Below are 25,641 nucleotides of genomic sequence, written 5' to 3'. Positions count from 1 at the left end.
CCTCTGGGTCTCCCCAGCTCCACCCCAGGCTCCACCCTCGCGAGTTCTTTGGCTCAGGGCCACTTCTCGCGTGCGTCCCCAGCTCCCGCCCGGCATCCCGGCGGTCGGTCCCGGGACGGCGGCCCCCGCCAGGCGCCGCCGCCGCCGCCGTCGGCCCCGCCCCCGGGCACCATGCTGCCCTCGCAGGAGGCCTCCAAGCTCTATCACGAGCACTACATGCGGAATTCACGGGCCATCGGCGTGCTATGGGCCATCTTTACCATCTGCTTCGCCATCATCAACGTGGTGGTCTTCATCCAGCCCTACTGGGTGGGCGACAGCGTCAGCACCCCCAAACCTGGCTACTTCGGTCTCTTCCACTACTGTGTGGGCAGCGGGTTGGCGGGCCGCGAGCTCACCTGCCGCGGCTCCTTCACCGACTTCAGCACCATCCCGTCCGGCGCCTTCAAGGCGGCCGCCTTCTTCGTGCTGCTCTCCATGGTGCTGATCCTCGGCTGCATCACCTGCTTTGCGCTTTTCTTCTTCTGCAACACCGCCACGGTCTACAAGATCTGCGCCTGGATGCAGCTCTTAGCAGGTAGGGGAGAGGCGGGGGCGGGATCCCTAGAACAGGCATCGGGAACGGGGTTCTTACCTTCTTGGATCCCTTCTTGGAGGGGTCAGAAACAGATTCTGCTTATCTGTCCAAAGCCACACCTCCTTGGCTGTCACACCTCAGCCACTGGGGGTGGGGGTGGGGTGAGTGGGATTCCATGAGAGAGAGAGAGAGAGAGAGAGAAAGAGAGAGAAAGAGAAAGAGAAAGAGAGAGAGAGAGAGAGAGAGAGAGAGAGAGAGAGAGAGAACGAACCTTGGGGAGAGAGAGAGAGAGAGAGAGAGAGAGAGAGAGAGAGAGAGAACGAACCTTGGGGCAGAGGTCAGAGCCTTAGAACCAGGTATTTGGGGCTGCATTCTTGGATATGGACAGACTGCATTTGTCAATGGGTTAGCGTTATGTTAGAGTCTCTGAGAGTCTCTGTTGACTGTTTTAGGGGAACTGATTATCTGAGTGAGGAGTTACTCTAGGTGTAGGTAATTTTTCTTTTTTGTATTGAAAAAAGCATGAGATGGGGAATCAGGAGATCTGACTTTGATCTTTACCTACTGACATCATTAAATTTGGTGTTTCACTTCTCCAAGGCTTGGTTTCTCATCTGTAAAACAGTGGAGAGGATTCAAGAACAATTGAAAGAGTATCTTGTAAACCTTAAAGTGCTGTGCTAAGATAAAGGAGGACAGGAGGAGGCTGTCTATAGTGTCTATCCAATGTTTGAAATGTGGATGGTTGATGGTACCTGGCAACATGGGTCTCTGGAGGACAAGTTTCTGTCCTCCAACCCTACCCAATGCTATGCCCAATGGGAATGAGTTCCTGGGACACTCTAAAATGTTTGGCTAAGACAGACATCTTACCCTAAGAATCAAAGAAGGGCCTTTGGGAATAAGAACTGCTGAAACGATTTTCCAGGATCCATTAAAGTCCCCCACCTCCACCTATCTTTTGATGGAAGACAGATCTTGAAGATTCAGCACTTGGGCATTTGCCTAATTGCAGGCAGAGAAAAGAGTTGGACTGGGGAAAATGAGGCCAGAGGCTGGGGGAGTAGGAAAAAGATTGGAGTCCTCTAGGGTGAGAAGGTGAAGGGAAAATGTGACAATTATGCAGCAGAGATGATTTTTCAAAGTAAGCACCTCAGGGCATTCAACAAGTGTTGGGCCCTTCAAAAGAGACCCCCTGGAGTAGATGTTACATCACTTGTTTCCACTGCTCAAAACGCTATAGGAAATTGTCTTTGGAGCATGGGGTGTATTCTCTTAAAGATCATTATTGAAGGGAAACCTCCATCTTTTAAAGGAGGATGATTTTTGGAAATGGCTAGAATTCACTCAGGGCCAAGCATAGAAAATATGATGGACAATCAAATTGAGAATTGTCACTCAGGATAAAAAGCCAACATGTGAGGACAAAATTATGAAACTGGTTTGCTTCCCCAAGAGGACTTCTACAAATGCAGGGAGGAATTACCATTTCATTGGAAGAATTGCCCAAACTCCCAAAAAGACTACAGTGAAGAAGGCAGCATTTATTGAAATATGGACATTCTTATGGGCTTGTTTTACTCCACTCAACTTAGATATGGGTCTTTTAGGATCTTTGAAGCAGGTGAGAAAACAGAATTGTAGGATGTGGGGCATATCTCTTCATATTTCTCAGTGATACCCAGAAAGTGATTTTATGTATTTCTATTCTATTCTTCTAAAGGCAAGTTGGAAAGAATATATGCTCAGTTGGAACGCTCAGTTCCTCAACTCTAATTTGGGGTCTGCAGAGGGTTTGCTTAACTTTTGGCCTTTCAATTCCCTGCAATCCACGTGGATTTAATCTTGGGGATTTCATGAACAGTTAAAAAATCCCCATGTAATTATCTAGTTTCAGGGATCTTAGAGATCAGCTCCTTCAAATACTGCCTTCCCCTGCTCCCATTTTAGAGAGAGAAACCTGAGCCTAGAAAAGTGATGGTCTTACCCAAAGTCACATAGCCAGTTCAGGAGTAAATTTGTCTTGACTCCTAGCCCAGTGCTCTTTCCCTTGTGTTACTGTTTCACCTCTGAAGGCCGTTATCAGGTTTGAGTAGTTTATTCCATTTTACTTAGAGATTTCTGACTTCTTTGGACAAGAGACTGATTCACTTTGCTTAATAAAGTGATACAGGGACAGAGGTCAGCGCACTGGATTACAAGTCATGGGACGGAAAGTCATGGCTGACTCTGCCTGTGATTCATCATGTAGCATTAAGCTATTGTATTAAGCTTAAATCTCACTTTTCTCATCTGTACAGTGGGGACTAATCAGCTAGATTAGTGGACTTAAAGGATCTTTTTCAGCCCTGTGGAGCTCTAAAATAACTCTTTCACCAAGATTATTTCATTCAGAAAGTGAGAAATCAGTCATCCTCAAGAGAACTGCAGAGAAGCAAGGGGTCTTGTTTATATCAGATAAGAATTAGAATGCCTGTTGCATGGTTCTCGTTCAAGTGAATTTTTATTCAAGGATTTTAGAGTCTTCTAAGTGCAGAGCACTGGACTATTGGGAAAATACAAAGAGATACTTTTTTCTTGTTTATTCCTCACCTGCTCTGTGATCGTTCTTATGCTAAGTTATGTGCTGCAATACTGAGATCATCTCTGTCTCCAAGGATCTTAAGCCTATAAAATGAAATCCCTCCTCTCAAGAAGCTTACTATCATATTGGATCACTATATTGGTTAGCAGTCTTTCAGTGGCAAGAGACAGGAACCCAACTCAAACTGGCTTAAAAAATTTAAAATAAAGTAAAGAGAGTAGTGTTTTTGGCTCACATAACATAAAAGTCAAGAGTATCTGGCTTCAGGCATGGATGGATCCATATGCTCAAATAATGCCATTAAAATATGTCTCTCTATTTCTTGGTTCCTCTGTGTTGGCTTATTTTTAAGTTTCTTCCTCTCTTGAAGGTGATAAATAAGGTTACTAGCAGCTCTGAAATTACAATGCTTCGGCTTAGTAATGCCTGTGGAAAAAGAACACCTGTTACTCAGTGGTTCCGGCAAAAGTTCCAGGACTGATTCTCTTTGGCTCAGCTTTCGCCAAGAGCTTACCTCTTAATTAATCAGTGTGACTTGTCTAAGGCTTCAGATATGTGCCCATCCCTGTAACACATGGACTGATAGTGGAGAAAGGTCAGTTCCTGCAAAGGAAAGTCAAATGTGACCACCGGAAGAGGGATACTGTAGTGCAGACAAAAGTGGAAACCCAGGGCAATTGAGGAGGCTGCTGGCTTAGATGGAAGGTGAGGCTTGAGCGAGACAGGGTGTGGACAGGTGTGAGGTGTGGGAGACATTCTGAATGGAGAGGAAGATCATGGGCAGAGGCACAGAGGTGATATCTGGTTTGAGTGTGTGACATCCATATAGGGGAACAGCGTGGGGAGAGACCAGGAAGAAATGATGGGGCAATAGTGTGCAAGGCTTTGGATAATGGGTCAAGGAATTTGGACTTTAATCAGTAGGCAGTTTGAAGTTGTTTTGGCTGTTATTATTATTCAAGAAAAATAGTTAACATTTTCTGAGCTTTTACTATATGCTTGACCATTTGTTAAACATTTACTTGAATATTATTATTTAATCCTTACAATAATCCTATGGAGTAGGTATCATTATTGATATTTTATAGATGAGAACACTGAGCCTCAAAGAGGCAAAAGTCATTTGTCCAAGGTCATACAGGTGGTAAGTGATGGAGCCGGAATTATTAATTGGTCTGCCTGACTGTAAAGCACAAGGACTTATAAAGGAGCATTAATGGTAGGGGTAGCGGCATGATGTATTTGCCAGAAGAGTCAAAAGCAAAATAGAGCAGCTGGAAGACCCAGATGGCTCATTATGGAGTTAGGGGTCAGCTTTTCAGGGTTTCTCAGGATATCTCTGCTACTCTTTACCTGGGCTTTTCCATTTACTAAGAACACACAATGTGCCAACTTCTATGTTAGACATTTTCACTTTCATTATGTCATTTAATCTTCATCTGTTAAAGTGACTTGCCCAAAGTCCACACATCTAATGAAAAGTAGAGCTTAAAATTAACACATGTCCACAAGGATCTAGAACCTATTCTTACCACTGAATTGGAACCCAGGAAGGAATACACAAATTATAAGATATAGCTGTAAGCTCTGTGTAGTCAATGTTTACCTGTGGGCTGGGTGAGGTTAGCCAAGGCGAGGTTGCCGGCTGGAGTAGAGACTCAGGGTGGAAGTCCAGTTGAGGGTCTGAGGGGAGCAGTGTGCGGTAGTGGTTTAAGAGCAGAGGTCTTAGAATTCCCGTTTTGCCACTTCCCAGTGGTATGGCCTTGGATAAGTGAATTTTCTTCTCTGAGTCTCAGCCTTCTTATCTGTAAAATGGAGATTATTTTTATATCTACTTTATAGATGGCAGGAAAAAATAAACAAATGGGTGTAAAATGCTGACTGTGGTTCCTAGTATATAGTAAACACTCAATAAATGGTCACTGTTTTTCCTGTGATATAGCCTGAATGAAGAACAGTGTGTGAAGAGTCCTTGATGCTCAGGTGGAAGAGTTTGGATTTGGTGGGATTATCAAGGCCTTGAGAAGCCATAAACTATCAGCCGGGAGATGATTTTGACCACTATTCATTCAACATTTTTGTGCCCACTATGTGCCAGGCACTGCCTGATACTGAATTCACAGCAGAGAACAGAGTGTGTGAGATGGAGTGGGCGCTGGGAGAGACTGAAGGTGGAGGTGGAAGCAGGGGCAGGTTGGTAATCCAGAGGTGAGATCTTCCAGCCTTCCAGATGTGTGCCCTTAATCAGTGGTGTCTCTGGGCTAGAAACAGAAATGACAGGAGTTCTTGTTATTACAGTTTAGAATGTGCATCCACATTCCTCCCCATTTCTTGCTATTTGTTTCAGATTTGTTTTAAGATTTTATTCATTCAATAAGTCTTGTTGATGTGCATGTCACTGCTGAGCACATTGGGGGAATCTCTTTTCTCCCTTTCTCTCTCCCTCACTCAATATCTTTCTTCCTTCCCCAACTCTCCCTTCCTTCCTACTTTCCTTCCTTCAAACTTCCTTCCCTTCCTCCCTTCCCCCATCATTTTTTTTTCCCACACCAATTCCTTACTGACAGACTCCTCTCTATGTCAAGCACTGTGCTAAGCTCTGGGAATCCTGATTAAGAATCCTCACTCCCAGGGAAACATGTTTTCATAGCCTAATGTGAGAAGCAGGGAAGAAAACAGATCATCACACTATATATGACACATAAAATGATTGAATCATGGACAAGGTATTCTGGGGGGCACGAAGGGGACTTCTGACACAGTTAAAGATAGCCAGTAAAGTCTTATAAAAAGTAACAGCCATTGAGCTGAGTCTTAAGGGGTGGGAAGGAAGGAGAAAGTCAACCAGGACCAAAAGACAGTTTGATCAAAGCCATGGAGTTGCAAAATAGCCAGGTATGTTTTGGGGACTATAAGCTATTAGACCAAGGAAGGATGAGAGTTGAGACCGGGGAGATGGATTGTGGAGGCCTTTCTAAGCCATGGTAGGAAGTTTAGACTACTTGTAGGCAGCAGATAGTGGTTGACTTTTTTTAAAATGGTTTAAAAATTTTCCAGACATTGATTTACTTTTTAGAAAAGTAAATATATGCAAAGATACAAAATTCAAAAGATAAAAGGTATATAATCAGATGTAAATCTCTATTTGCCCTCACCCCTCAATGATCCTCCCGGAGACATCCACTATTACTAGTTTCTTGAGTATCCTTTCCAAGAAATCTCATAAATATACAAGCAAATGCAAACAATATTTTTACATAAGTGGTATATTAGTTATCTATTTGCTACATAACAAATTACTCCAAAACTTAAAACAACAAGCATTTATAATTTGTTTTTGTGAGTCATAGGAATTTGGGAAGCTAGAGTAATCTAGCCACACTCATGTGCTGGCGAGAGACCTTAGAATGAGTGATCCAAGAGAGAAAGAAAACTACACTGTCCTATCCTCTTTTTTGCTAACAGCTTTATTGAGATATAGCTCATATGCCATACAATTCACCCATATAAAATGTACAGTTCAGTGGTTTTTAGCATATTCACCGAATTGTGCAATCATTGCCATAATCAATTTTAGGATATTTTCATCAACTCGAGAAGAACCCTTATACCCTTTAGGTATCACCCCCTAAACCTATTTCTGCATCCTCCTCATCCTCTTAATAACCACTAGTCTACTTTTTTGTCTCTATAGATTTGCCTAATCAGAACATTTCATATAAATGGAATTATATAAATGTGACAGTCTTTGTGACCGGCAGTTTCACTTAGCATAATGCTTTTGAGATTCATCATGTTGTAGCATGTGGCAATACTATATTCCTTTTTATGGCTGAATAATAACCCATTGTATGGATATATCACATTTTATTTACAAGTTATCAGTTGGTGGACATTTGGGTTGTTTCCACCTTTTGCCTATTATGAATAGTACTATGAACATTTGTGTACAAGTTTTTGTGTGCACATGGTTTCATTTCTCTTGAATATGTACCTAGGAGTGGAATTGCTGACTCAGTGGCAACTTTATAACATTTGGAAGAACTGCCAGGTTGTGTTCCAAGTGGTGGCAATACTGGACATTACCACAGTGAGGTGAAAGGGTTCTCGTTTCTTCATATCCTCATCAACACTGCCTATTATCTTACTTTTTGATTGTAGCCATTATACTGAGTCTGAATTGATATGTCATTTTAATTTGCATTTCCCTAATAATTGGCGGTATTGGGCATCTATTCCTGTGCTTACTGACCATTTTTATATCTTCTTTGGAGAAATATCTATTTGGATCCTTTGCCCATTTTTTTTTTTTTAGAGTCATAAGAAAGTTTATTAAAAAAGAGGTAACATTCCACAGACAGCATGCTTTCTTCTCAGAGACAGAGAGTGAGAGGGGCCCTTTGCTCATTTTTAAATTGAGTTTTCTTTTTATTATTGAGTTATAAGAGTTCTTTATGTACTCTAGATACAAGTCTCTTATCAGATATATGATTTGCAAATATTTTCCATTCTATGGTTGCCTTTTAACTTCTTGGTAGTGTTCTTTAAAGCACAAAAATTTCAATTTGTACAAAATCCAATTTATCTATTTTTTTTTTCTTTTGTTGCTTGTACTTATCTGAGAATCCATTGCTAAGACCAGGGTCACAAAAATTTACCTCTGTGTTTTCTTTTACGAGTTTTATAATTTTACCTCTTAAATTTAGGCTCTGATCCATTTGAGTTACTTTGTGTATGTGATATAAGGTGGTCCAATTTCATTCTTCTATATGTGGCTATCCAGTTGTGCCAGCACCATTTATTGAAAAGATTATTTTTCCTCAGTTGAATGGTCTTGGTACCCTTGTCAAAAATCAATTGACCATAGATATATGGGTTAATTTCTGGATTCTCAATTCTATTCCATTGAGCTATATGTCTGTCATTATATCGATTCCAGGCTGTTCTGATTACTGTTGCTTTGTAGTGAGTTTTCAAATCAGGAAGTATGAATCCTCCAATTTTTTTGTCAAGATTGTTTTAGCCATCACATTGCCTTTTATATCCCAGCCTCACACATCACATACGATTACTTCTGCCACAATCTATTGTTAGAAGTGAGTTGGTAAATCCAGGCCACATTCAAAGGGAGGAGAATTCAGCTCCTCTTCTTGAAGGGAAGAGTATCAAAGAATTTATGGACATGAAAACCACCACAAATGGTAGTATACTAAATACTTGGTTTGTCTTGCTGTTGCTGTTTAATAATACATCTTGGAGATTGTTCCATATTGCTATCTAAAGAGCTACTTTTTTCTTAAGAGCTGCATAATATGCTTTTGTATAGATATCTCATCATGTATTTAATCAATATTTAAATTATTTACAATATATTTGCTATAACAATATTTTAGTGGATAATGTTATATATAAATAATTTGATACATATGTAAGTATAAGGATAAAATAAAAACCTAGAGCAAAATTGCTGGATTAAATGGTCTGTATGTGCATGGTTTTGTCAAATCCAGCCATAGTGCCTTCCACAGAAGTTGTACAAAGTCACACTTCCAGCAGAGCAATGTCTGAAGGTCCCTATTTCCCCACATCCTTGACAACTGAGTGTGTTATCAAATATTTTACTTTTGCTAATCCCATGGGTAAAGAATACTGTTATAGTAGTAATTTGCCTTTCTCTTATTATGAATGAAGTTGAGCACCTTTTACATCAGTTCACATATATTTCTCCATCAAGTTAATGGTATTTTTCTTCTTTGTTATGTAAGAATTCTTTATGTATTAAGAAAGTTAGGGGGTGGCTCCATAGTGTAGTAGTTAGCACGTCTGCTTTACATGTAGAAGGTCCTATGTTTGCCCCCAGGTGGAGCCATGGACCATGCCTGGGTGTGCCAGGCCCTGTGGGTGCGCTGGGAGCACCAGACCCCCAGGGGTGCGCCCTGAGCGCTTGGGAGGAGACACCCCTGCCTTCAGAGATCCAGCTCTTAAGAGGAGATGACAACATCCATTTGTCAGTAGGTCAGGGGTGGAAATGAGGTGGGGATTAAAGGGTTGAGGGGGGGTGGGTGGTAGAAGAAAAGAAAGTTAGCTCTTTGTCTGTGATATGAGTTACAAACATTGTTTCCCAGTTTATCTTTTGACTGTCTCTGGGTGTTTTCCCCGTGGTAAAATTCATTTACTTTTCAACATAAGCAAATCATCAACTCACTCCTGTATAGCTCCTGGGTTTAGTGTGATACTTAGAAAAGTCTTAAAGTGTTTTATACACGGGGAAACATACCAGATCTGGCCATTTGTGGAGAGGATGGGAGGTGTCAAGAGGATGAGGGCTGAAATTATTCTTATTCTGAAAGCCTCTTATTTTTGTCCTTTTCTTTTCACTCCCATGTCATGTTATTCATCATTATCAACCTTACTTTAATCCCAGAGCAATTTAATGGCATAATGAGAGACCTGGATTAGGAGCCTGTGCCTGGCACATAGTAGGTGCTTAATAAGTGTCTACTAAATGAATGAATAAAGACGATATCTGATTTAAGTCCTAGCTCTACCACCCACTCATTTGGGAGTATATTCAGTGGTCAGACAACCGGAATTAGAGTACCAAGTGTAGCATTACCAACTAAGTGTCTTTAGGAAGATTATGCGATTTCCGAGTCTCAGTTTCCTCATCTATAAATTGGGACAGAAATATTAACTATCTCGTTGGACTTTTGAAGGATTGATTTGAATATGTGTATAGACCTGGGCACAAATCGAACCCTCAGTAACTGTTAGCGATTATTATTAGCTGTTCTGTGACTTGCATCAAATAATTTTGGCTCTGACATTCCATGGTCTGTGCTAGAACAAGAGAGGAAAGGTTTAAAAGTGAGAAGAATTGGGAGATAAGCCTGAAAAGTAGGTGGGACTGGGCTATGGAGAGCTTTGAAAGTTGGTTCATATTCCTAGATCATGGGCAATCACTTTTAAGCATGGAAATGACCAAGGCCAGATGTGGGTTTAGAAAGATGACTTGGGGGGCTGCTGGAGGCTTGATAGGAGGCAGGTAGGCCAGGGAGAAGGGGGTGGCAGTGGTCCAGGTGAGAGGTGCTGAGGCTGGGGGAAGGAGAGGAGGATAAAGACTGGGACCTATTTAGGAGACCAGTGGGTGTCCTGGGGTGAGGACAGGCAGGTGTTGCAGATGACTCCAGCTTTCCGCCTTGGAAAATTGGAGAGTGATATTCCCAAAGGACACAGGAGGAAGATCGAGTTTGTTTGGAAAATGGTGAATTTGAGGTTCCTATGGAATGTACAAGAGGAAAGGGCTGACAAGTTATTGGATATTTGGGTCTGGAGCTGAGGAGAAAAGTCTCAGCTGGAGGTGTAGATGTAAGGCATCATCTTATGAAGCTGAGTCAGGGGTGAAACTGCCAGGGGAGAATGTGTGGAGGGAGGGAGAAGAGGAGACAGCCTAGAAACACCAACTTTTAAGAGGCAGGTGGAGGAGGAGCCAGGAAAGGAGGCTTGGAGAGAAGAGCCAAAGCAGCTGCTCAAATTAGCAACTGAGAAGCTAAGGATAGCTTTGAGAAAGGACACTTGCTTGGAGGAGCCAGAGGAGGACTAGAAAGGCATGGAACCACTTGAAAGGGCCATATCCAGAACTGGAGGGAGTGCAACAGGGTACGGGGAGAGCACATCCTAGCACTGAGTGTGGCAGAGCTGAGCCTGGGTGAGATAGGATGCACCAGGCAGATTCAAAACTTAGTAAGAGGCTACGGGTTCCATGCAGGCTGGGCCTAAGGGTGGGGGATGAGTATTAGTACTGTTCCTCAATTATTACCACACAAAGTGATGGGTGTGTCATCTCTCCATAACGTCTATGACATTAGATACAATTATTTTTGTTCTTAACAGTCCCCCACCTCTGCTGTGAGCTCTTCAAGATCAGGAACCACGAGCTGGGGATTAAACGACTTAGAGGAAGTGTGTTTCAGAGGAGGGACAGGTCAATGCAAAGGCTTCCAGATAGGACTGAATGTGACATGTTTTAAGGGACAGAAAGGAGGTCAGTGTGGCTGGAGTATTGGGAATGTGGCAGGCCATATGGCTGGAGAGGAAGGTAGAGAGAGCCTGTGGGCCTCATAGGCCTAGACCAGGCATCAGGGTTTTATTCTGAGTGTAACTGGGAGCTTTTGGAGGGTGTTAAGCAGGGGAGTGACACCATGTTTTTGAAAGCTTACTCCGGATGCTGAGTGGACAATAGACGACGATGGGGCGGGGGTGGGAGCAGAGGAACTAATTAGGAGGCCACTATGGTCATCCAGGAGGGAGATCATGGTGGCTTGAATAGGTAGTGGCAGTGGAGATGGTCTGTCCTGGATATTTTTGGGAGCCAATGGGCCTTGCAAATGGACTGGATATGCAGAGCGAGGGAAAGGGAGGAGTCAGGGTGTCTCCTAACATTGGGGTGCTGGATGGCAAGTGGGGAGTTCAGGCTCAGGAGTCCCATCCACTGAGATCCCTAGCTGATAGAGACACTAAAATTGGGCCTGGATCTTTAAATCCAGGGGGTCAGGGTCGACTGTTAGGAGAGGCCCAGTCTCCCTGGTAAGATAAGCCCCTGCCCTGGAGGTCTTAGGGGAAGAGCAGAGCCAAAGCTCAGACCAGGTAGGGAGGGGCTCGTGGACAGCTTTCTTACCTGGATGGGGGTTGTCACTCTGTCAGACATTTTCACGACAGCCCCCCTAGTGCACAGGGCCTGGAGAAGCATTCCCTTGGAGAGCTGTGGTACTAAGGCAGACAAACCCTTCACTGGGCTGCTCTCAGCCCCAAACTCAGCCTGATCCTGTCCAGAAAAACTTTTCTTACACTCTAGAGAGAGACTTGAAGAGGATATAAGTGGCCAATCGATCATGTATTCTATGCTCTACTGCTTCTCTGTGTATCTCACCTTTTCTAATACTGCTTTGTAAACTTACCATTGTTCTTTGTAGAAAAATTGAAGAAAATAGATGAGCAAAATTGTACCCATAATCTTACTACTCAGAAACAGTCATTCTTAACTGCTTGCTCTATACTCATGACGGTATGGTTCTACAACTTACCAGCTGTGTGACCTTGGATAACTTGGATAACCTCTCTGTGCCTTAGTGTCTTAATTGGTAAAAAGTAGTTAATAATGGTACCTACTCAGTGCTGTGGCGATTAAATGAAGTAATCCGTGCACTTAGTATAGTGCCTCACATGATAATTCTATGTAACTATTTGCACATGTATTTTTCCCAAAATGAAATTATATTAGATGTTATTTTTATAGCTTTTTGAAACCTAACATATCATGAGTATTTCCTGTATAATTAAAGCTTTCTCAGAATAATTTTAATAGCTGGGTAGTACTCCATGGTATGAAATAGTTATATTTCTGTATTGTTGAATATTAGGTGGTTTCTTTCTTTCCTCCTTCTTTTATTATTTCTCCTCCTCCTTCCGTTTCTTCTTTTTCTTCTTTCTTATCTTCTGTTTCTTATAAATAACAATGTGATAGGTATCCTCATAGCTAAATCTTAGAGAATGTCCATGACCATTTTCTTTTCTTTTTCCATGAACATTTTCTTAGGATAAATTCCTAGCAGTTGGCAAGCTCAGTCAAAAGGGGCTTAGAGGTTTTTATTTTTATGTTTTTGTGATAAATCCATCATTTCTGTGAGTTACATTTGGCTTGTGCATTGCCATTCTTTGTTGCTTTAATGATTTCATTCCAAGTGAATGAAAATCTCTGGCAATTGTCATTTATTGGTAGTCAATTCCACTCACCTCATGGTTTCAATAGGTAACTTATTCACATGGTCTTGAATTCATAAGGCGCAGGAGGTTATCAGTGCAACGTCTCCCTCCTACTCCTGTCCTCCAGCCACTCAGTTTGCCTTCTTAGAGGTAACCAGGGTTATCAGTGTCTTATAAATCCTTCCAGAAATATTTTATGTACATGCAAGATAATGTACACACACTCTACTCTTTACAGAACGCTAGCATCGTACCATATGTGTTGCTCTGGACCTTACCTTTCACTTAGCAGCATATCCAGATGTCGTTCCACATCAGCACATAAAGAGCTTCCTTCCTCCCTTTATGACCGCATAGTGCACCATTGCATGGGTGTGCTCTAATCAGTGACCTATGGGTGGGCATTTAGAATATTTCCAGTGTTTACTAATTACTCAGAATAGTATGAAGCCTTTTTTAAAAAAGTCAATATGTATAACATACTTATGGAAAAGTACAAAAATTATCGTGTCTATAGCTCAGAGAAGTTCCACAAAGTGACAATGCCTATGTAAGCATCGTCCAGATCAAGAACCTCATGCCGCCTTCCGATTGCTAACCCCAAAGATAGCCTCTGTCCTGACTTTCATCCTTATAGATTAGTTTGGCCTGTTTTTGAACTTCATGTAAATACAATCACACATTTTCTCAGTGTTACAACTCTAAGATGCTTCCAAGTTGTTGCACATAGCAACAGTTCGTTCATGCTCATAGCTGTATAATATTCCATTGGATGAGAATGAACAATTTATTTCTCTATCACAGTGCGAATAGACATTTGGGTTGTTTCCAGTTTGGGGCTATGAATCAGGCTCCTATGAACCTTCTGGTACATGTCTTTAGTGAACAAGGTTGCACATTTCTGCTGGGAGCACCCTGTGGAGAGGATAGCTGGTTGCTTAGAGATGATTGAGTAGGCTCAGCTCACAGAGATGCAATGGCGAGCAGCTTTTTGAGGCTTGTGATCCAACTTGCTGGGCTGCTCTCCAGCACCTGCCCCCTCTGATTTGGTAGGCTCTTTCCTTCTCTTGCTAAGTAGGGGCCTACCACACAGAGGCTCTGGGGACCTGTGGGAAGTGAGGGGGCCGAAGGCTCTCTTGTGCAGCCCCTCACTCTGCTCCAGTCCCCTGTAACAGTGGAGTCTCCCGGCCAACTGAGACCCGTTCCTCACATCCTGCTGAGCTTCCATCTGCAGGGCCTGGGTGCGAGAGACCCAGGCTTTTCGAAAAAGCAGAAGGTAGCACATCAGAGAGGCCATATCAGGAGAGAGGGGAGTAGGGCCTTGTCTTGTCAGCTTGGGTTGACACAGCAAAATACCACACACTGGGCAGTTTAAACAACAGACATTTATGTTCTCACAGTTCTGGAGGCTGGAAAGTTCCAGATCAAGGAGCCAGCATGGTTGGGTTATGGCGAGGGCCTTCTTCCTTGCTTGCAGATGCCACCTTCTTGCTGTGTCCTCAATGTCAGAGGGCAAAGAGCAAGCTCTTGATGTCTCCTTGTAAGGGCACTAATCCCATCAGGGCACCTTCCCCCCACCCCATGATCTCATCTAACCCTAATTACTTCCTAAAGGTCCACCTCCAAATACCATCATATTGGGGGGTAGGGCTTCAACATACGAATTTTATGGGGATGCAAATAAGTCTTTAGCAAACTTCTTTGGAGTCTGCTCAGAGACAGAAAGCCTTGGGGGACACCCAATCTGACTCCTCAATAATTAGTAGTAGCTGTAGTTTGTCAGGTACGGAGGAGATAGATCAGCAAAAATAGAGGCCTCCCTCTAGAAGTGCCTAGCTCAGTGGATGTCCTTTGAAGATGATGTAACAGTATTAAAATAAAACTCTATTAAAATAGCTAAGCATAAAATGCACCATTAAAAATCTTTATATATATAAAGTCACATTTATAGCACAAGCTTTGTTACAAAAAACAAACACCTATGTATATAGTACATTTTCTCTTACTAATTCTTCACTACTTAGTCTCATCCTAGTTTTATTTCCCAAGCTCAAGCATTATTCTTCCTTTTAACTCTCCTTTAGTTTCTTAATTATTTCTTAAAAGCCTATGATGATTTCATGGCCTGACATAGGTAAAAAAAGGATTGGAAATAATAAAATCATTTTTATTATAAAAGTAACGTATACAGATATGAAAGTTTCAACAGAGCAGGAGGGTATAGAATGAAAAGTAAGCAACCCCCTGCTTTCCCCCTCCTAGGCTTTTGTATCCTTCCAAACGGGAATAACAATAAATTCATACACATAAAGCCATTAGAACTGTGCCCAGCACATAGAAAACACTGGCTACATGTTGATTTTTTAAAAATTATAATTGATTTCTTCAGTAGGCATGTCTCAGAAAGCTTGCTGCATCAACCCTTATAAAACTACCCATTCTTTCTAATTGCTGCAGTATAGTTCATAGTATGTATATTCTTTTTAAAAACCACAGGTGGAATCACACTATATATAGTATTCTATGTATCTTCAGTTTTAAATTTCTTAATATACCTTAGAAGATTTTTCATGACAACATATACAATTGTACTCAATTTATTTTAATATCTTTGTAGTATTTCATAATATGGATGCACTGCACTTTCTAATGAAATGTCCCTCTCAACAGACATTTCAGTCCTTCATTATAAATATGGGGATGCAGTGAACACTCTATACATATAAGATACATTTCTGAGTCAAGGGATAACTGCATTTACGATTTTTATGGATCGCTACATTGTTCTCCAAGTGTGCCACCTTCAGATTCCACAATGAAACATATCACCATTATGGACAACGATTTTGGCGATCTCCCAATCTAGCTCATGGCCTTGAGAAGTAGTTATCACCATTTCTGTGATGACAAAACTTAGGTTCAGAAGGGTGAAGTGACTTCCCAAGGACACACAGTTAAAAATTTTTTTCTCAGTACATACACATTCAGAAGACACAACAGTATATCCATTAGGACTAGGTTTGGCTGCATGTCATAGGAAAACTCAAAATAATGGTGGTTTAATGGTCCACAGTTCTACTTTCTTTTGTAAAACTAATACCCGAGAGTTAGGCAGTCCAGAGCTGGTATGGTAGCTTCTGAAGGCACTGGCTCCCAGTAGAGCTTTGCTTCACCACTCCTGGGGTACGGCCTTTGTCCTCATTGTGGAAGGTAGCTGCCAGTGCCATAGCTATTACGTCTGCATTCCAATCAGCAGGAGGGAGGAATGGGTGAAGAAAAGGGCGGCAAAGAGCACACTCTAGCATCCTTATAAACCTGCCTATATAAAGTTGTTTCCTTGAAGATACATAACACATCTGTAGGCATTTTTACTTAGTCTTGTGGCCTAGTCATCCAGCTGCAAGGGAGACTGGAAAATCTAGTCTTTATTTTAACAAGCAAGTTCTCAGTTAAAAATTACCTCAAATGGTAAGGAAGAAGGGATGAACAGATAGGATAGTAAACTGTTAGTTTCTATCATGGTTATATGTAAAAATTCAGTGTATCTCCTTCCCCTACCAGTCACCGTTAACATTTCTTGAATATCTGGAAAAAGACTTGTTTCTTTCGTCCAAGATTTTTTTCCATTCTGTCAAGAGTTGCCATGAACTGCCCGCACTTCATTCTTTATAATTTGCCACTCTTCTTCTCTGTCATTTGATTCTCACAAAAGCTCTATGAAATAAGCAGGGCGGATATCAGGACTCCCATTTTACAGATGAAGAAATCAAGGCCCAGAGAAGTAAATTGACTTTGCCTAAAGTTGCACAGTAAAAAGTGGAGTTGAGCCTCCTGTCGAGGCAGTAAGAAGGTAGGCAGTGTTTCATAACTTCAAGGAGAAAGTCTCAGTTTAGTGCTAGTGTATCTTTAATTCCTCTCACACATGCTAATAAGTCTTTTAAATGAAGGAGCAGCCCTCAGGCTCAGAGTGTTTGGCAGGCAAAAGTATCTAAGAACTTTGTTTTGGTTTCGTTATACTTATATTTATAGTTTCTTTCTATTTATGGTAAATGATCCTGGTCTCCTTTTCTTTGATAGTGATGTAAAGCTTACTTTTTCAGTAAATGCCTCTAAATTAAAAAGTGAGTCTATGCAAAGAAAAACATTAGGTAAAGACCTGTCTGGAACTGAATATAAATCCCCCCACTTGCTAGCTATGTGACATTGGATATGATATTGGGTCCCTGTGAGCCTCAATATGTAAAATGAGGATGATAATTTTTGCCACCTCATAGATTTTGTTATAGGATTAAATGAAATCATGCATGTCAGGAGCTTAGCACCTTGGCACATAGTTAAGCACTCAGTGCTATTTGTTAACATTATTATTGCATTATTAATATTCTTAATCTCATTTTGTCACAACACATGGCTGCTTGGAGAAGGGAAAGTCAGCGGGCTGTAGGGTGGTTGGGTAGAGATGCCCCATCCTAGGTCCCCCTCCTCTATCCTAGTGGTTCTTAACTAGGGACAATTTTGTTCCCCAGGGGACATTTAGTAATGTCTGGAGATATTTTCTATTATGACCGGGGATGGTGGTGCCACTGGCATCTGATTGGTAGAGGCAATGCACAGGACAGTCCCCTGCCGTGAAGAATTAATTATTAGGCCAAGTGTCAAAAACACTGGTTGAGAAAACCTACCCTGCACCACATCCTGCACTTGCTCCTGTGCCTTGAAGCAGCCAGCTCATTATCCAAAAGAGACTTGACTTGGACTCCATTGACTTGGACTCCAAAGACCTTAGCTTCTCCCTTTCTCATCCACCAAATGGGAATGCCGAAGGGTGCCTTGCCTGTAGTGATTCCATCTCCTGATGATTGAGTCTTTTGGTCACTTCTCTGGCCTAGGCTGTCCCCCTACTAGTCTTTTCCTTTATTCCTCCAGGTCCAGGGAAACCCATCTGATTGACTTTTCTCCATTTGCTTGATTTCTGGATGTTTCCCACTCCTGGAGTGGCCACTGGGGCCCCATGGCCACCACCTAACACTCTGTGAGAGCGAAGGAGGCAGAGAGAGACGGAGAGATCCCACTGCTAGCCAGCTTCCACCAAGCACCTTGTTATTCTGAGTCTCAGCCCCTGGTCTGTTTCCTTCTAAGCACTGCTTGATATGTATAACTATTCTACTTATGTGTTGACTTGATTTTATTCCTCCCAACACATCTCCCTCCACTCCTGAGGTCAGAAACCATGCCTACCAGTGTCCCCAGCATCCCGCACAGTACCTGGCACTGAGGATTTATGTGTGGAACATACAAAGGGGAGAGCCAAAGAGAGGAAAGCGCCAAGGGGTAGATACGGAGAAGGAAGAGAAGCTAGAAAAGGAAAAGAAGAGGAGGGGTGTTAAATGCTGAGAAATCTAAACGGAAGAGGAAAGAGTGAGGGTCGCCACCGCGACTTCAGCACGATATATTCTAGCCCCAGAGAAGAGGGAGGAATGCGAAGAGACAGATGCAAAGAGAGAAAGATGGAAAGGGTGGAGAAAGAAGGGAACGGAGGCACGCCACTAGAGGCGCGTAAGAGGCGAGGCAGAAAGAGAGGACGTGCAGGCGCGAACCACGGGAAGAAAACCTCATTAAGGCCTGAGCACGGGGTTGTGGAGAGTCCTATTGGGGGCAGGTGCCGGAGCAACACAGCTAGAGTGGTTTCCATGGAGACGGAATGCTCCCGGTGGGAGAGGAAACGCGGCACACCGGGAGAGGAGGGCCGGAGAGGAGGCTGAGGGGCTGGCTGGGTTTGCCCTCTTCCCAGGCTTTTTCCTTTTTCCTACCTAGGCTGGCGCAGGGTGAGAGGGGGACCACACCCACTTGGGGACGGGCCCTGGGGACGCCCAGCACAGGGCGAAGGGCTGCGCTGAGTCAGCTCCTTATCTCCCATTCTTCCACTGCCTCCTCTCTCCGCCAGAGACCTGAAGGGTTTTGCAGTGTCAGGGATTTACGGGAAGATGGGTGGGTCAAGCCTTCTCCACAGGCTCCTCCTCTCTTCCCGCCCTGTAAATGCTGGAGTACCCCAGGGTTCAGTCTTGAGCCTTCTCTTCAGTTTCCATGACGTCCAGTCTCAGGGATTTGCATGTCGACAGCCCAAAGTTACATCTCCAGCACTGATCCCTCACCCCTATCCCGGCTTCTCTCTCCATTTAAGTATCTAGCAGGTATCTTCAAATTTGTTGAATTCTTTAACTCACCCAGCTCATTACAGCCCCGGATTTTTTGCATTTGCCATTCCCTTTGCAGGAACTCTTTCCCCAGCCCTTAGGTGGCAGGTGTTCCACTGGAACTGAGCATCGTGTTGGAGGAAGTGAGCATTACAGAGGGGAGGAAGCCCTGCTAGAGTGTGTGTGTGTGTGTGTGTGTGTGTGTGTGTGTGTACGCGGATTACACTGCTGTCTGTGCAGGAGCCCTGCATCAGCACAAGGAGCACAAGGGGGAATGGGGACACTGTTGTGTCACAGGAGTGGGGGTGAGGGCAAAGGAGGCCAAATGAGGAAGGCCAAAGGAGGTAGGGAGGGGCCCCATTGTGTGGCAGTGAGAGTCTGGGACCTTAGAAGGGAGCTGGCAAAGCTAAGGGTCCTGTCCCCATCCTGGGAACTAGATGGGCTTTGTGGACAGTGGGCAGAACTGACCATCCCACTTTGTCATCTCCGTCATCTAAAACTCAGGTTAAGCATTTTGTGGGCCTGGCATGGAGCCTTTGGGTCCCAGACACAGTAACCCAGTTGCTGGCAGACCATCAGATACTAAAAAGGCAACATCAAACCGCAGGCGCAAACCTCAGACAGAGTCACAAGTCATGTGGCCGCCAGCACTGCAAGGCAAGGGGCAGGCTGCAGCCTCTGTGGCCTACTGAGGCTGGTTGGTTTTGATGGGCTGTGTGGGGTGTGTGTCCCTCTCTGAGCCAATCAGTCACCAGAGGAATGCGCTGTGCTGGCTCAGACTTTGGTCCCACTCACTAGGCTAAACACTGGGATGAGCCCAAGTGCTGGAGGTGGGTGCTAAACACTTAGGGAGTGGGTACCAACAAAGAAACAGCAGGGGCCCATTTCTGATTTTCAAAGGTTCTTCTTGGCCTTGCCCTTTCTCCCCTCTCTTCCTTCATCTAAAACCTAGACCTCTCCTCCCCAATTATTTCCTTATTTTGTGATTATTATTTTTATCATTGGCTAGTTTTAATAACAGCTGACATCCAGAGCTTACTGTGTCAAGCACTTCATATCTGCTGCATCCTGTAATCTTTACAATCACTCGCGTTCTTTCGTTATCTCCATTTTACAGATGAGGAAACTGAGGCTCAAAGGTGATAGAACTGGCTTTGGGTCACACGTCTAGAAAATAGCTGAGCCAGGATTTGAGCCCCAGCTCTCTTAACAGCTTCTGTCTAATGATCTACCCATACTGCAATCTCCCTAAGGCTGAGTCCAAGTAACTCAGCCCCCAGCCTAATCTAGTACCTGGTACACAGTAGGTCCTCAGTAGGTATTACTTGAGTGTGTGGATGCCTGGCATGGTGCTTAGTATCTTACAAGCATTAGCTTATTTAATCCTGATAACCACCCTGTGAGGTAAGTACTCTGATTTCCATCATACAGACACAAACAAGAGGTACCACCAAAGTCGCACACTGAGTAAGTGAACGAACTAGGCTCAAATCCCATCATTCTCATCCCACTCTGTTCTCTGAGTGCAGTGCTGAATAAGAACTTGTTTCTAGCATTTTAACAGAAAGGAAAATGGCGCTCAATATTTGTTGAACGAATGACCTAAATACATACATACATACATACATACATACATACATACATACTGATGAGGATGGGAGAGGGTAAGCCTGGCCAAGATTCTAATGGGAGCTGAAGGAGGTGACTATAGTTTGCTATTTTCTCATATTTCCAGGAAGGCTTCCTAGAGTAGGAGTTGATTTGATGGTTTTGGGAGAGTGCATTATGGGTTCCCAAAAGCTTCTGCTCTCCAGGGCAGGAGGCCAACCCAGGCCCTAGAGTTTCTGGAATCCAGAGGATGTGGTTAACAGGCTCTTGGGTTGATGGGCAGAGTGTGGGGTCCAGCCTGAGGAGGGCTCCTTGTGATCCTTTGGGCTCTGGGGAGTAATCGTCCCCTTCTCTCCTCCTTTCTGACGGCAACGGGGGCTGGGCCTTGCTCCCCTCAGCTCTGTGCCTCGTGCTGGGCTGCATGATCTTCCCGGATGGCTGGGACTCTGAGACGATCCGAGACATGTGCGGGGCCAAGACTGGGAAGTACTCCCTGGGAGACTGTTCGGTGCGTTGGGCGTACATCCTGGCCATTATCGGCATCCTCAACGCCCTCATCCTCTCCTTTTTGGCCTTCGTTTTGGGCAACCGACAAACGGACCTGCTGCAGGAGGAGCTCAAGCAAGAGAACAAAGGCGAGTACGCGCTTCTGGGTGGGCGGCTATGTGGGTGGAGTGGAGGCAAGGCCTGCCTCTCGAGGGCGGGGTAAAAGTCCATAGTGAAGCAAAAACTGGGAATGGTATAGAGGATGGTACAATCACTTTCAAAACAATTTGACATTTTCCCTCAGACCTGAACATCTGTGCCCCTATGACCCAACAAACCCACCTGTGAGTATAAACCCATGAGAAACATGCAAAAATGCCCTTCGTAGCAGTTCGAAGTAGCAAACAACTGAAAACCACCTTACTGGCCATTGACAGGAGGATTGGTAAATAAATGGTGATATATTCACATCACAGTATAGTTCATAACTGTGAAAATGAATGAACCTCAGTTATATTAACAGAATGGATACATGCTGGAAACATAATATTGAGAGAGACAGGGGGAAATTAAGTTTCAGAAGATAACATTGTGAGATTTTTATTGTGCTCAATTATCAAGCACCATTAAGCAATGTGTAGTTTAAACATACATATATTTATGGTAATACTTTTTTTTAAGCAAAGAAATGAGAAATACAAACAGTAAGATGGTGGTTATATGTGGTTGAGGTGAACAGGGGGAAGCCAAGAGCATGAGATGGGGGACAGGTAGGTGTGTACAAATTATTGATAGAGTTAAAGTTCTTGCATGATAGGCCCACAGATGTTTGTTACAGTATGCTTTATACCTAGTATATTACATATATGCTTTCGTATATATTAAGTAACATTAAAATACACTAAAGAAAAAACTTACACATGAGGCCAGAGCCTCAAGGGTCACCACTGTTATCAGATATTTATCTGCGCATCTTTATACCTCTTCTGCCCCTTTATAAAACAGAGAGTTATGTGCTTATATGACTTAGGACAGGCATCATCCTAAATAAACTCCTCAGATCATTTTTTGTGCTCCACTCCGGAGCATGCCATAAGATCTGTCTTCATTATTTCATGGAGAACCATCTTGCCCTTTTAATCCAATGCTCACCATTACATATGATGAGGGAACTGTACTTTCTTATCACTGTCCTTTTAGGGGCTTTTAAAGAGGTTTCCAAGTGTTTGCGTTACTGGCAATACCACAGTGGGTGTCTTTATCTGTGTCTTATACACAAGTGTTTTCCTGATGTCTTTCTAGAAGTGGAATTGCACACTTACCACAGTAATGATAGTGCTTGGACTGTGAAAGCAGATTGTCTATTGGATGCAGGCTCAGCTAAGACATAATTTTACCTCCTTTTTAAGTTTTAAAATTTTATTAGGATGACATTGGTTAATAAAATTATATAGGTTTCAAGTGTACAATTCAGTAATACATCATATACATATTGCATTGTGTATTCAGCACCCAAAGTTAAATTTCCTGCTGTCACCATGTATTTGACCCTCTTTATCCTTATTGACCTCCCCCCTAGACTTCACCTCCTTCAGCCTCAGTTTCCTGCATGAGGGTGGTGAGGAGGATATTACCTTATAGGGCTGTCTTGTGAGGAAGAAAGAAAGATTATGCCTGTAAAGGGGCACGTGGTGAATGCTCAGCAAAAGCTGTCTTTCTTGGTGTTCATGATGCCTGCCTCCCCATCGGGCAGGCATCATGAACACCATTTTACTAATGAGAAAGCCTAGATCAAAGTCACCTAAGTGAAATAAGTGAAGCCAGAATTTGAACCCAGGTCCAACTCCAAAGGCCAAGTTCTTCCCAGCTGCCTTCCCCCTTTTGAGGCCCTTCCCTGGGCTCCTCACCTGAGCCCTGAGGCTCCTGCCCATGGACCCCTGACCCCTGTGGTTTCCCTGGTCTTGGTGTGAGGTCAGGGCTGCCCTCTTGTGGCAGCTTCCAAAAGTGCATGACCAAGACAGATCTGGCCTTTCTGAAGGGGCAAAAGGATGTGACTGTGTGCGGTGGGCCCACTCAACTTTCTCTTCTCCCTCCCCAAGCGCCCTAACATCTGTTTTAAAAATGACATTAGGTGGCCCCAGTTTGTTTTTCTTTAGTGTCCAGGGATCTCCATACCTCGCTGGAAGCTCAAGATGGGTGAGACTCACAGTTCAGTTCTGAGCCAAAGACTTCTGGGACAAAAGTAAAAAATAAAATACATTACTATAATTTCCAGCATTTACTATGTGCCAAACACTGTGAAGAGCCCTTGGCTGGTGTTATTTTTGTCTTTATGACCTTTTAGAAGCACTCTGTGTGCGAGGCTGTTCTGCCCATCTTAAAGGTGAGGAAGCTGGAACTCGGCGAGAATGGCCTGCTGAAGACCATCCAGCTAGTCAGAACTTTGGCATTTCAGAACCTGTGCAGCTCATCCCTCTGCCCACGTTTGCCCTGAGGATTAGCTGAGGGTAGCCCCATACCCCCGTGGTCTCTGACTTTCTCTAATTCTTTCTCTCTCTCTTAGATTTCGTGGGATCTACAGTGAGCTCCGTGTTACGGCCAGGGGGTGATGTCTCTGGGTGGGGAGTCCTCCCCTGTCCCATCACTCACTCACAGGGACCCTGAAGGCCAGGATCACAGCCCAGGAATTGACCTGACCTCAGCGTGTCCCATCTTCTGCCCTCTCATCCCTCCATTCAAGCTCCAAGGGAAGACCTCAATTGTTCTGACTTCTCACCTGCTACCAGTGCCAGCACCAGGCTTTGGAGAGAGGTTGGGGCTGAGCATAACCTGGAGAAGGAGATGGCTCTGCAGACTTTGGGAGGGCCTGATTCTGCCCCTCCGTCAACTGACCTAAAGGAACGGACATCCTTTGGGTTTCTCTTCTCTCCATCCTGGCCTGGGGGACCTGGCCTGGGGGAAGGAGGCACTGTGATTTTGATTCCTCAGGCTCCCTCAGTCTGGGGGCTGCTGCCTGGCTGTATCCTCGCCTCCTCTGGTCCCTGCCTCCTGCAGAAACTTATTCAGCAAACTGCCCCAGGGCGACCAAACTCTTTACTTTTTTTTTTTTGCTGATGATAGTTCCATCACATCTTCGCAGAGCTCCGGGCACCACCAGCCTCTCCAGGGCTGCTCTGCCATCACTCCTGCCTGCTCCCAGCTCACCCAAAGGAGTCTGAGCCACACTGAGGGAGAAAGCACGGGGGTTCCCTGTTGACTGCTGACTGGGGCCCTGTCCAGCCGAGTCTGAGAAAAGACAGACAGGCTCTGGGCAGCTGGGGCTGGGAGCGGCTCTGCCTGGGGCTGGCCTGGCCTCTCTGCCGAGACATCTCAACTCTGACTGGACCCTTGACCCCAGCCTGTTTTGTACAGCACAGACTCCTTAGCCCTGTTGTCAGGGTTGGAGGTTGGGGAGGGGGCTTCAGAGTGGGGAATTAGGGGATGTATCACCCCTCTGCTCTTCATGCCACCTGACCCTGGACATCTGCCAAGGGCAGAGACTGTCTTGCCTCTTTGATACTTTTCTGCATAACTTGAACTTGCAGGTCACCTCTGAACAGGGTACCCCCTGTCCCCATCCCCAGGCCTTGTAACCCTCTCCCCACCTCTTCCTCCTTCTTGCCCACCTCTCGCCTTGCGATATGCCCAGGGTCCGCGGCCCAAAGGCAGTGCTTGAAGCCGAGGCATGAGAGTGTGTGCGTGTGTTGAACGTGTATGAGTGTGTGTGTGTGTGTGTGTGTGTGTGTGTGTGTATGTGTGTGTGAAGTATGGGGGGGTAGACGAGAAGTCTCTCCCCCTCTCTACCCACTATGGGGAGCATCTCTTTCCTGTTTGGCAGGGAGCAAATAAGGGAGCCTTCAGGTGTTTCTGGACTCCCCTCGCTGCCGCATGGACCTGGCAGTAGAGCCATCTGGCCTGGGGTGCAGGCAGCCCCTTTCAGGCCCTAGTTCAGGTGGCAGGTGGGCTTCCTTTGGTGTGTCTGCTCTGTCTGCAGGTCCTGGCTGCCTGGCCCACTGTGGAGGAGTGAGACCCCACCATTTCGTTATGTTGGCCTCAGCCAAAGAAGGGGAGAAAAGCAGCGAGTGCCATGTATTTGCCAACCTTGTGTTCATTTCCATCGGACTTGGACCTGAGAGGGAGGGTTCCCAAGACAGACCCTAGAAATCCTCTGCCTGAGTCTCCCATCTGGACCATAACTGAGATCGGATGCTGGGTACTGGTAGGATTCCTGAAACCTGGAGCTTCCCGAGCCCTGACCCCCCACCCTCGTCCTCTCTCCTCCTGGGCAAACGCCTTCCCCCTGTGCTCTGCCCAGCACTGTGTTCCTCCCTCTCCTCCCACCAAGCCCCCGCACTGCACTGCTGTGCCTGTTGACCCCTTCCCCAGCAGGA

At 44.5% G+C, this 25,641-nt stretch overlaps 1 protein-coding gene across 1 annotated transcript; it reads left to right on the top strand.

Moving 5' to 3' along the window:
- Positions 1-134: 134 nt before the first annotated feature.
- LHFPL4 (LHFPL tetraspan subfamily member 4) lies at positions 135-24,079 on the top strand. Its single transcript, XM_016134826.2, has 3 exons — positions 135-577; positions 21,124-21,360; positions 23,775-24,079. Exons 1-3 carry the CDS (start codon positions 172-174, stop codon positions 23,873-23,875), a joined length of 744 nt encoding a protein of 247 aa, XP_015990312.1. The 5' UTR covers positions 135-171; the 3' UTR covers positions 23,876-24,079.
- Positions 24,080-25,641: the final 1,562 nt, after the last annotated feature.

Source organism: Rousettus aegyptiacus, unplaced genomic scaffold (genome assembly GCF_014176215.1).
Source record: "Rousettus aegyptiacus isolate mRouAeg1 unplaced genomic scaffold, mRouAeg1.p scaffold_m13_p_4, whole genome shotgun sequence".
NCBI classification, from domain to species: Eukaryota; Metazoa; Chordata; class Mammalia; order Chiroptera; family Pteropodidae; genus Rousettus; species Rousettus aegyptiacus.
The sequence above is the reverse complement of the archived record's forward strand: the minus strand, read 5'-3'. Positions and strand labels throughout refer to the sequence as shown.

What these genes read in the sequence shown, in the direction of transcription:
- LHFPL4 (XM_016134826.2), top strand. Translation starts at nt 172, where the DNA reads ATGCTGCCCTCGCAGGAGGCCTCCAAGCTCTATCACGAGCACTACATG. An exon ending in CTGGATGCAGCTCTTAGCAG is followed by an intron (nt 578 to 21,123) that starts GTAGGGGAGAGG and finishes TGCTCCCCTCAG; the next exon opens with CTCTGTGCCTCGTGCTGGGC. An exon ending in GCTCAAGCAAGAGAACAAAG is followed by an intron (nt 21,361 to 23,774) that starts GCGAGTACGCGC and finishes TCTCTCTCTTAG; the next exon opens with ATTTCGTGGGATCTACAGTG.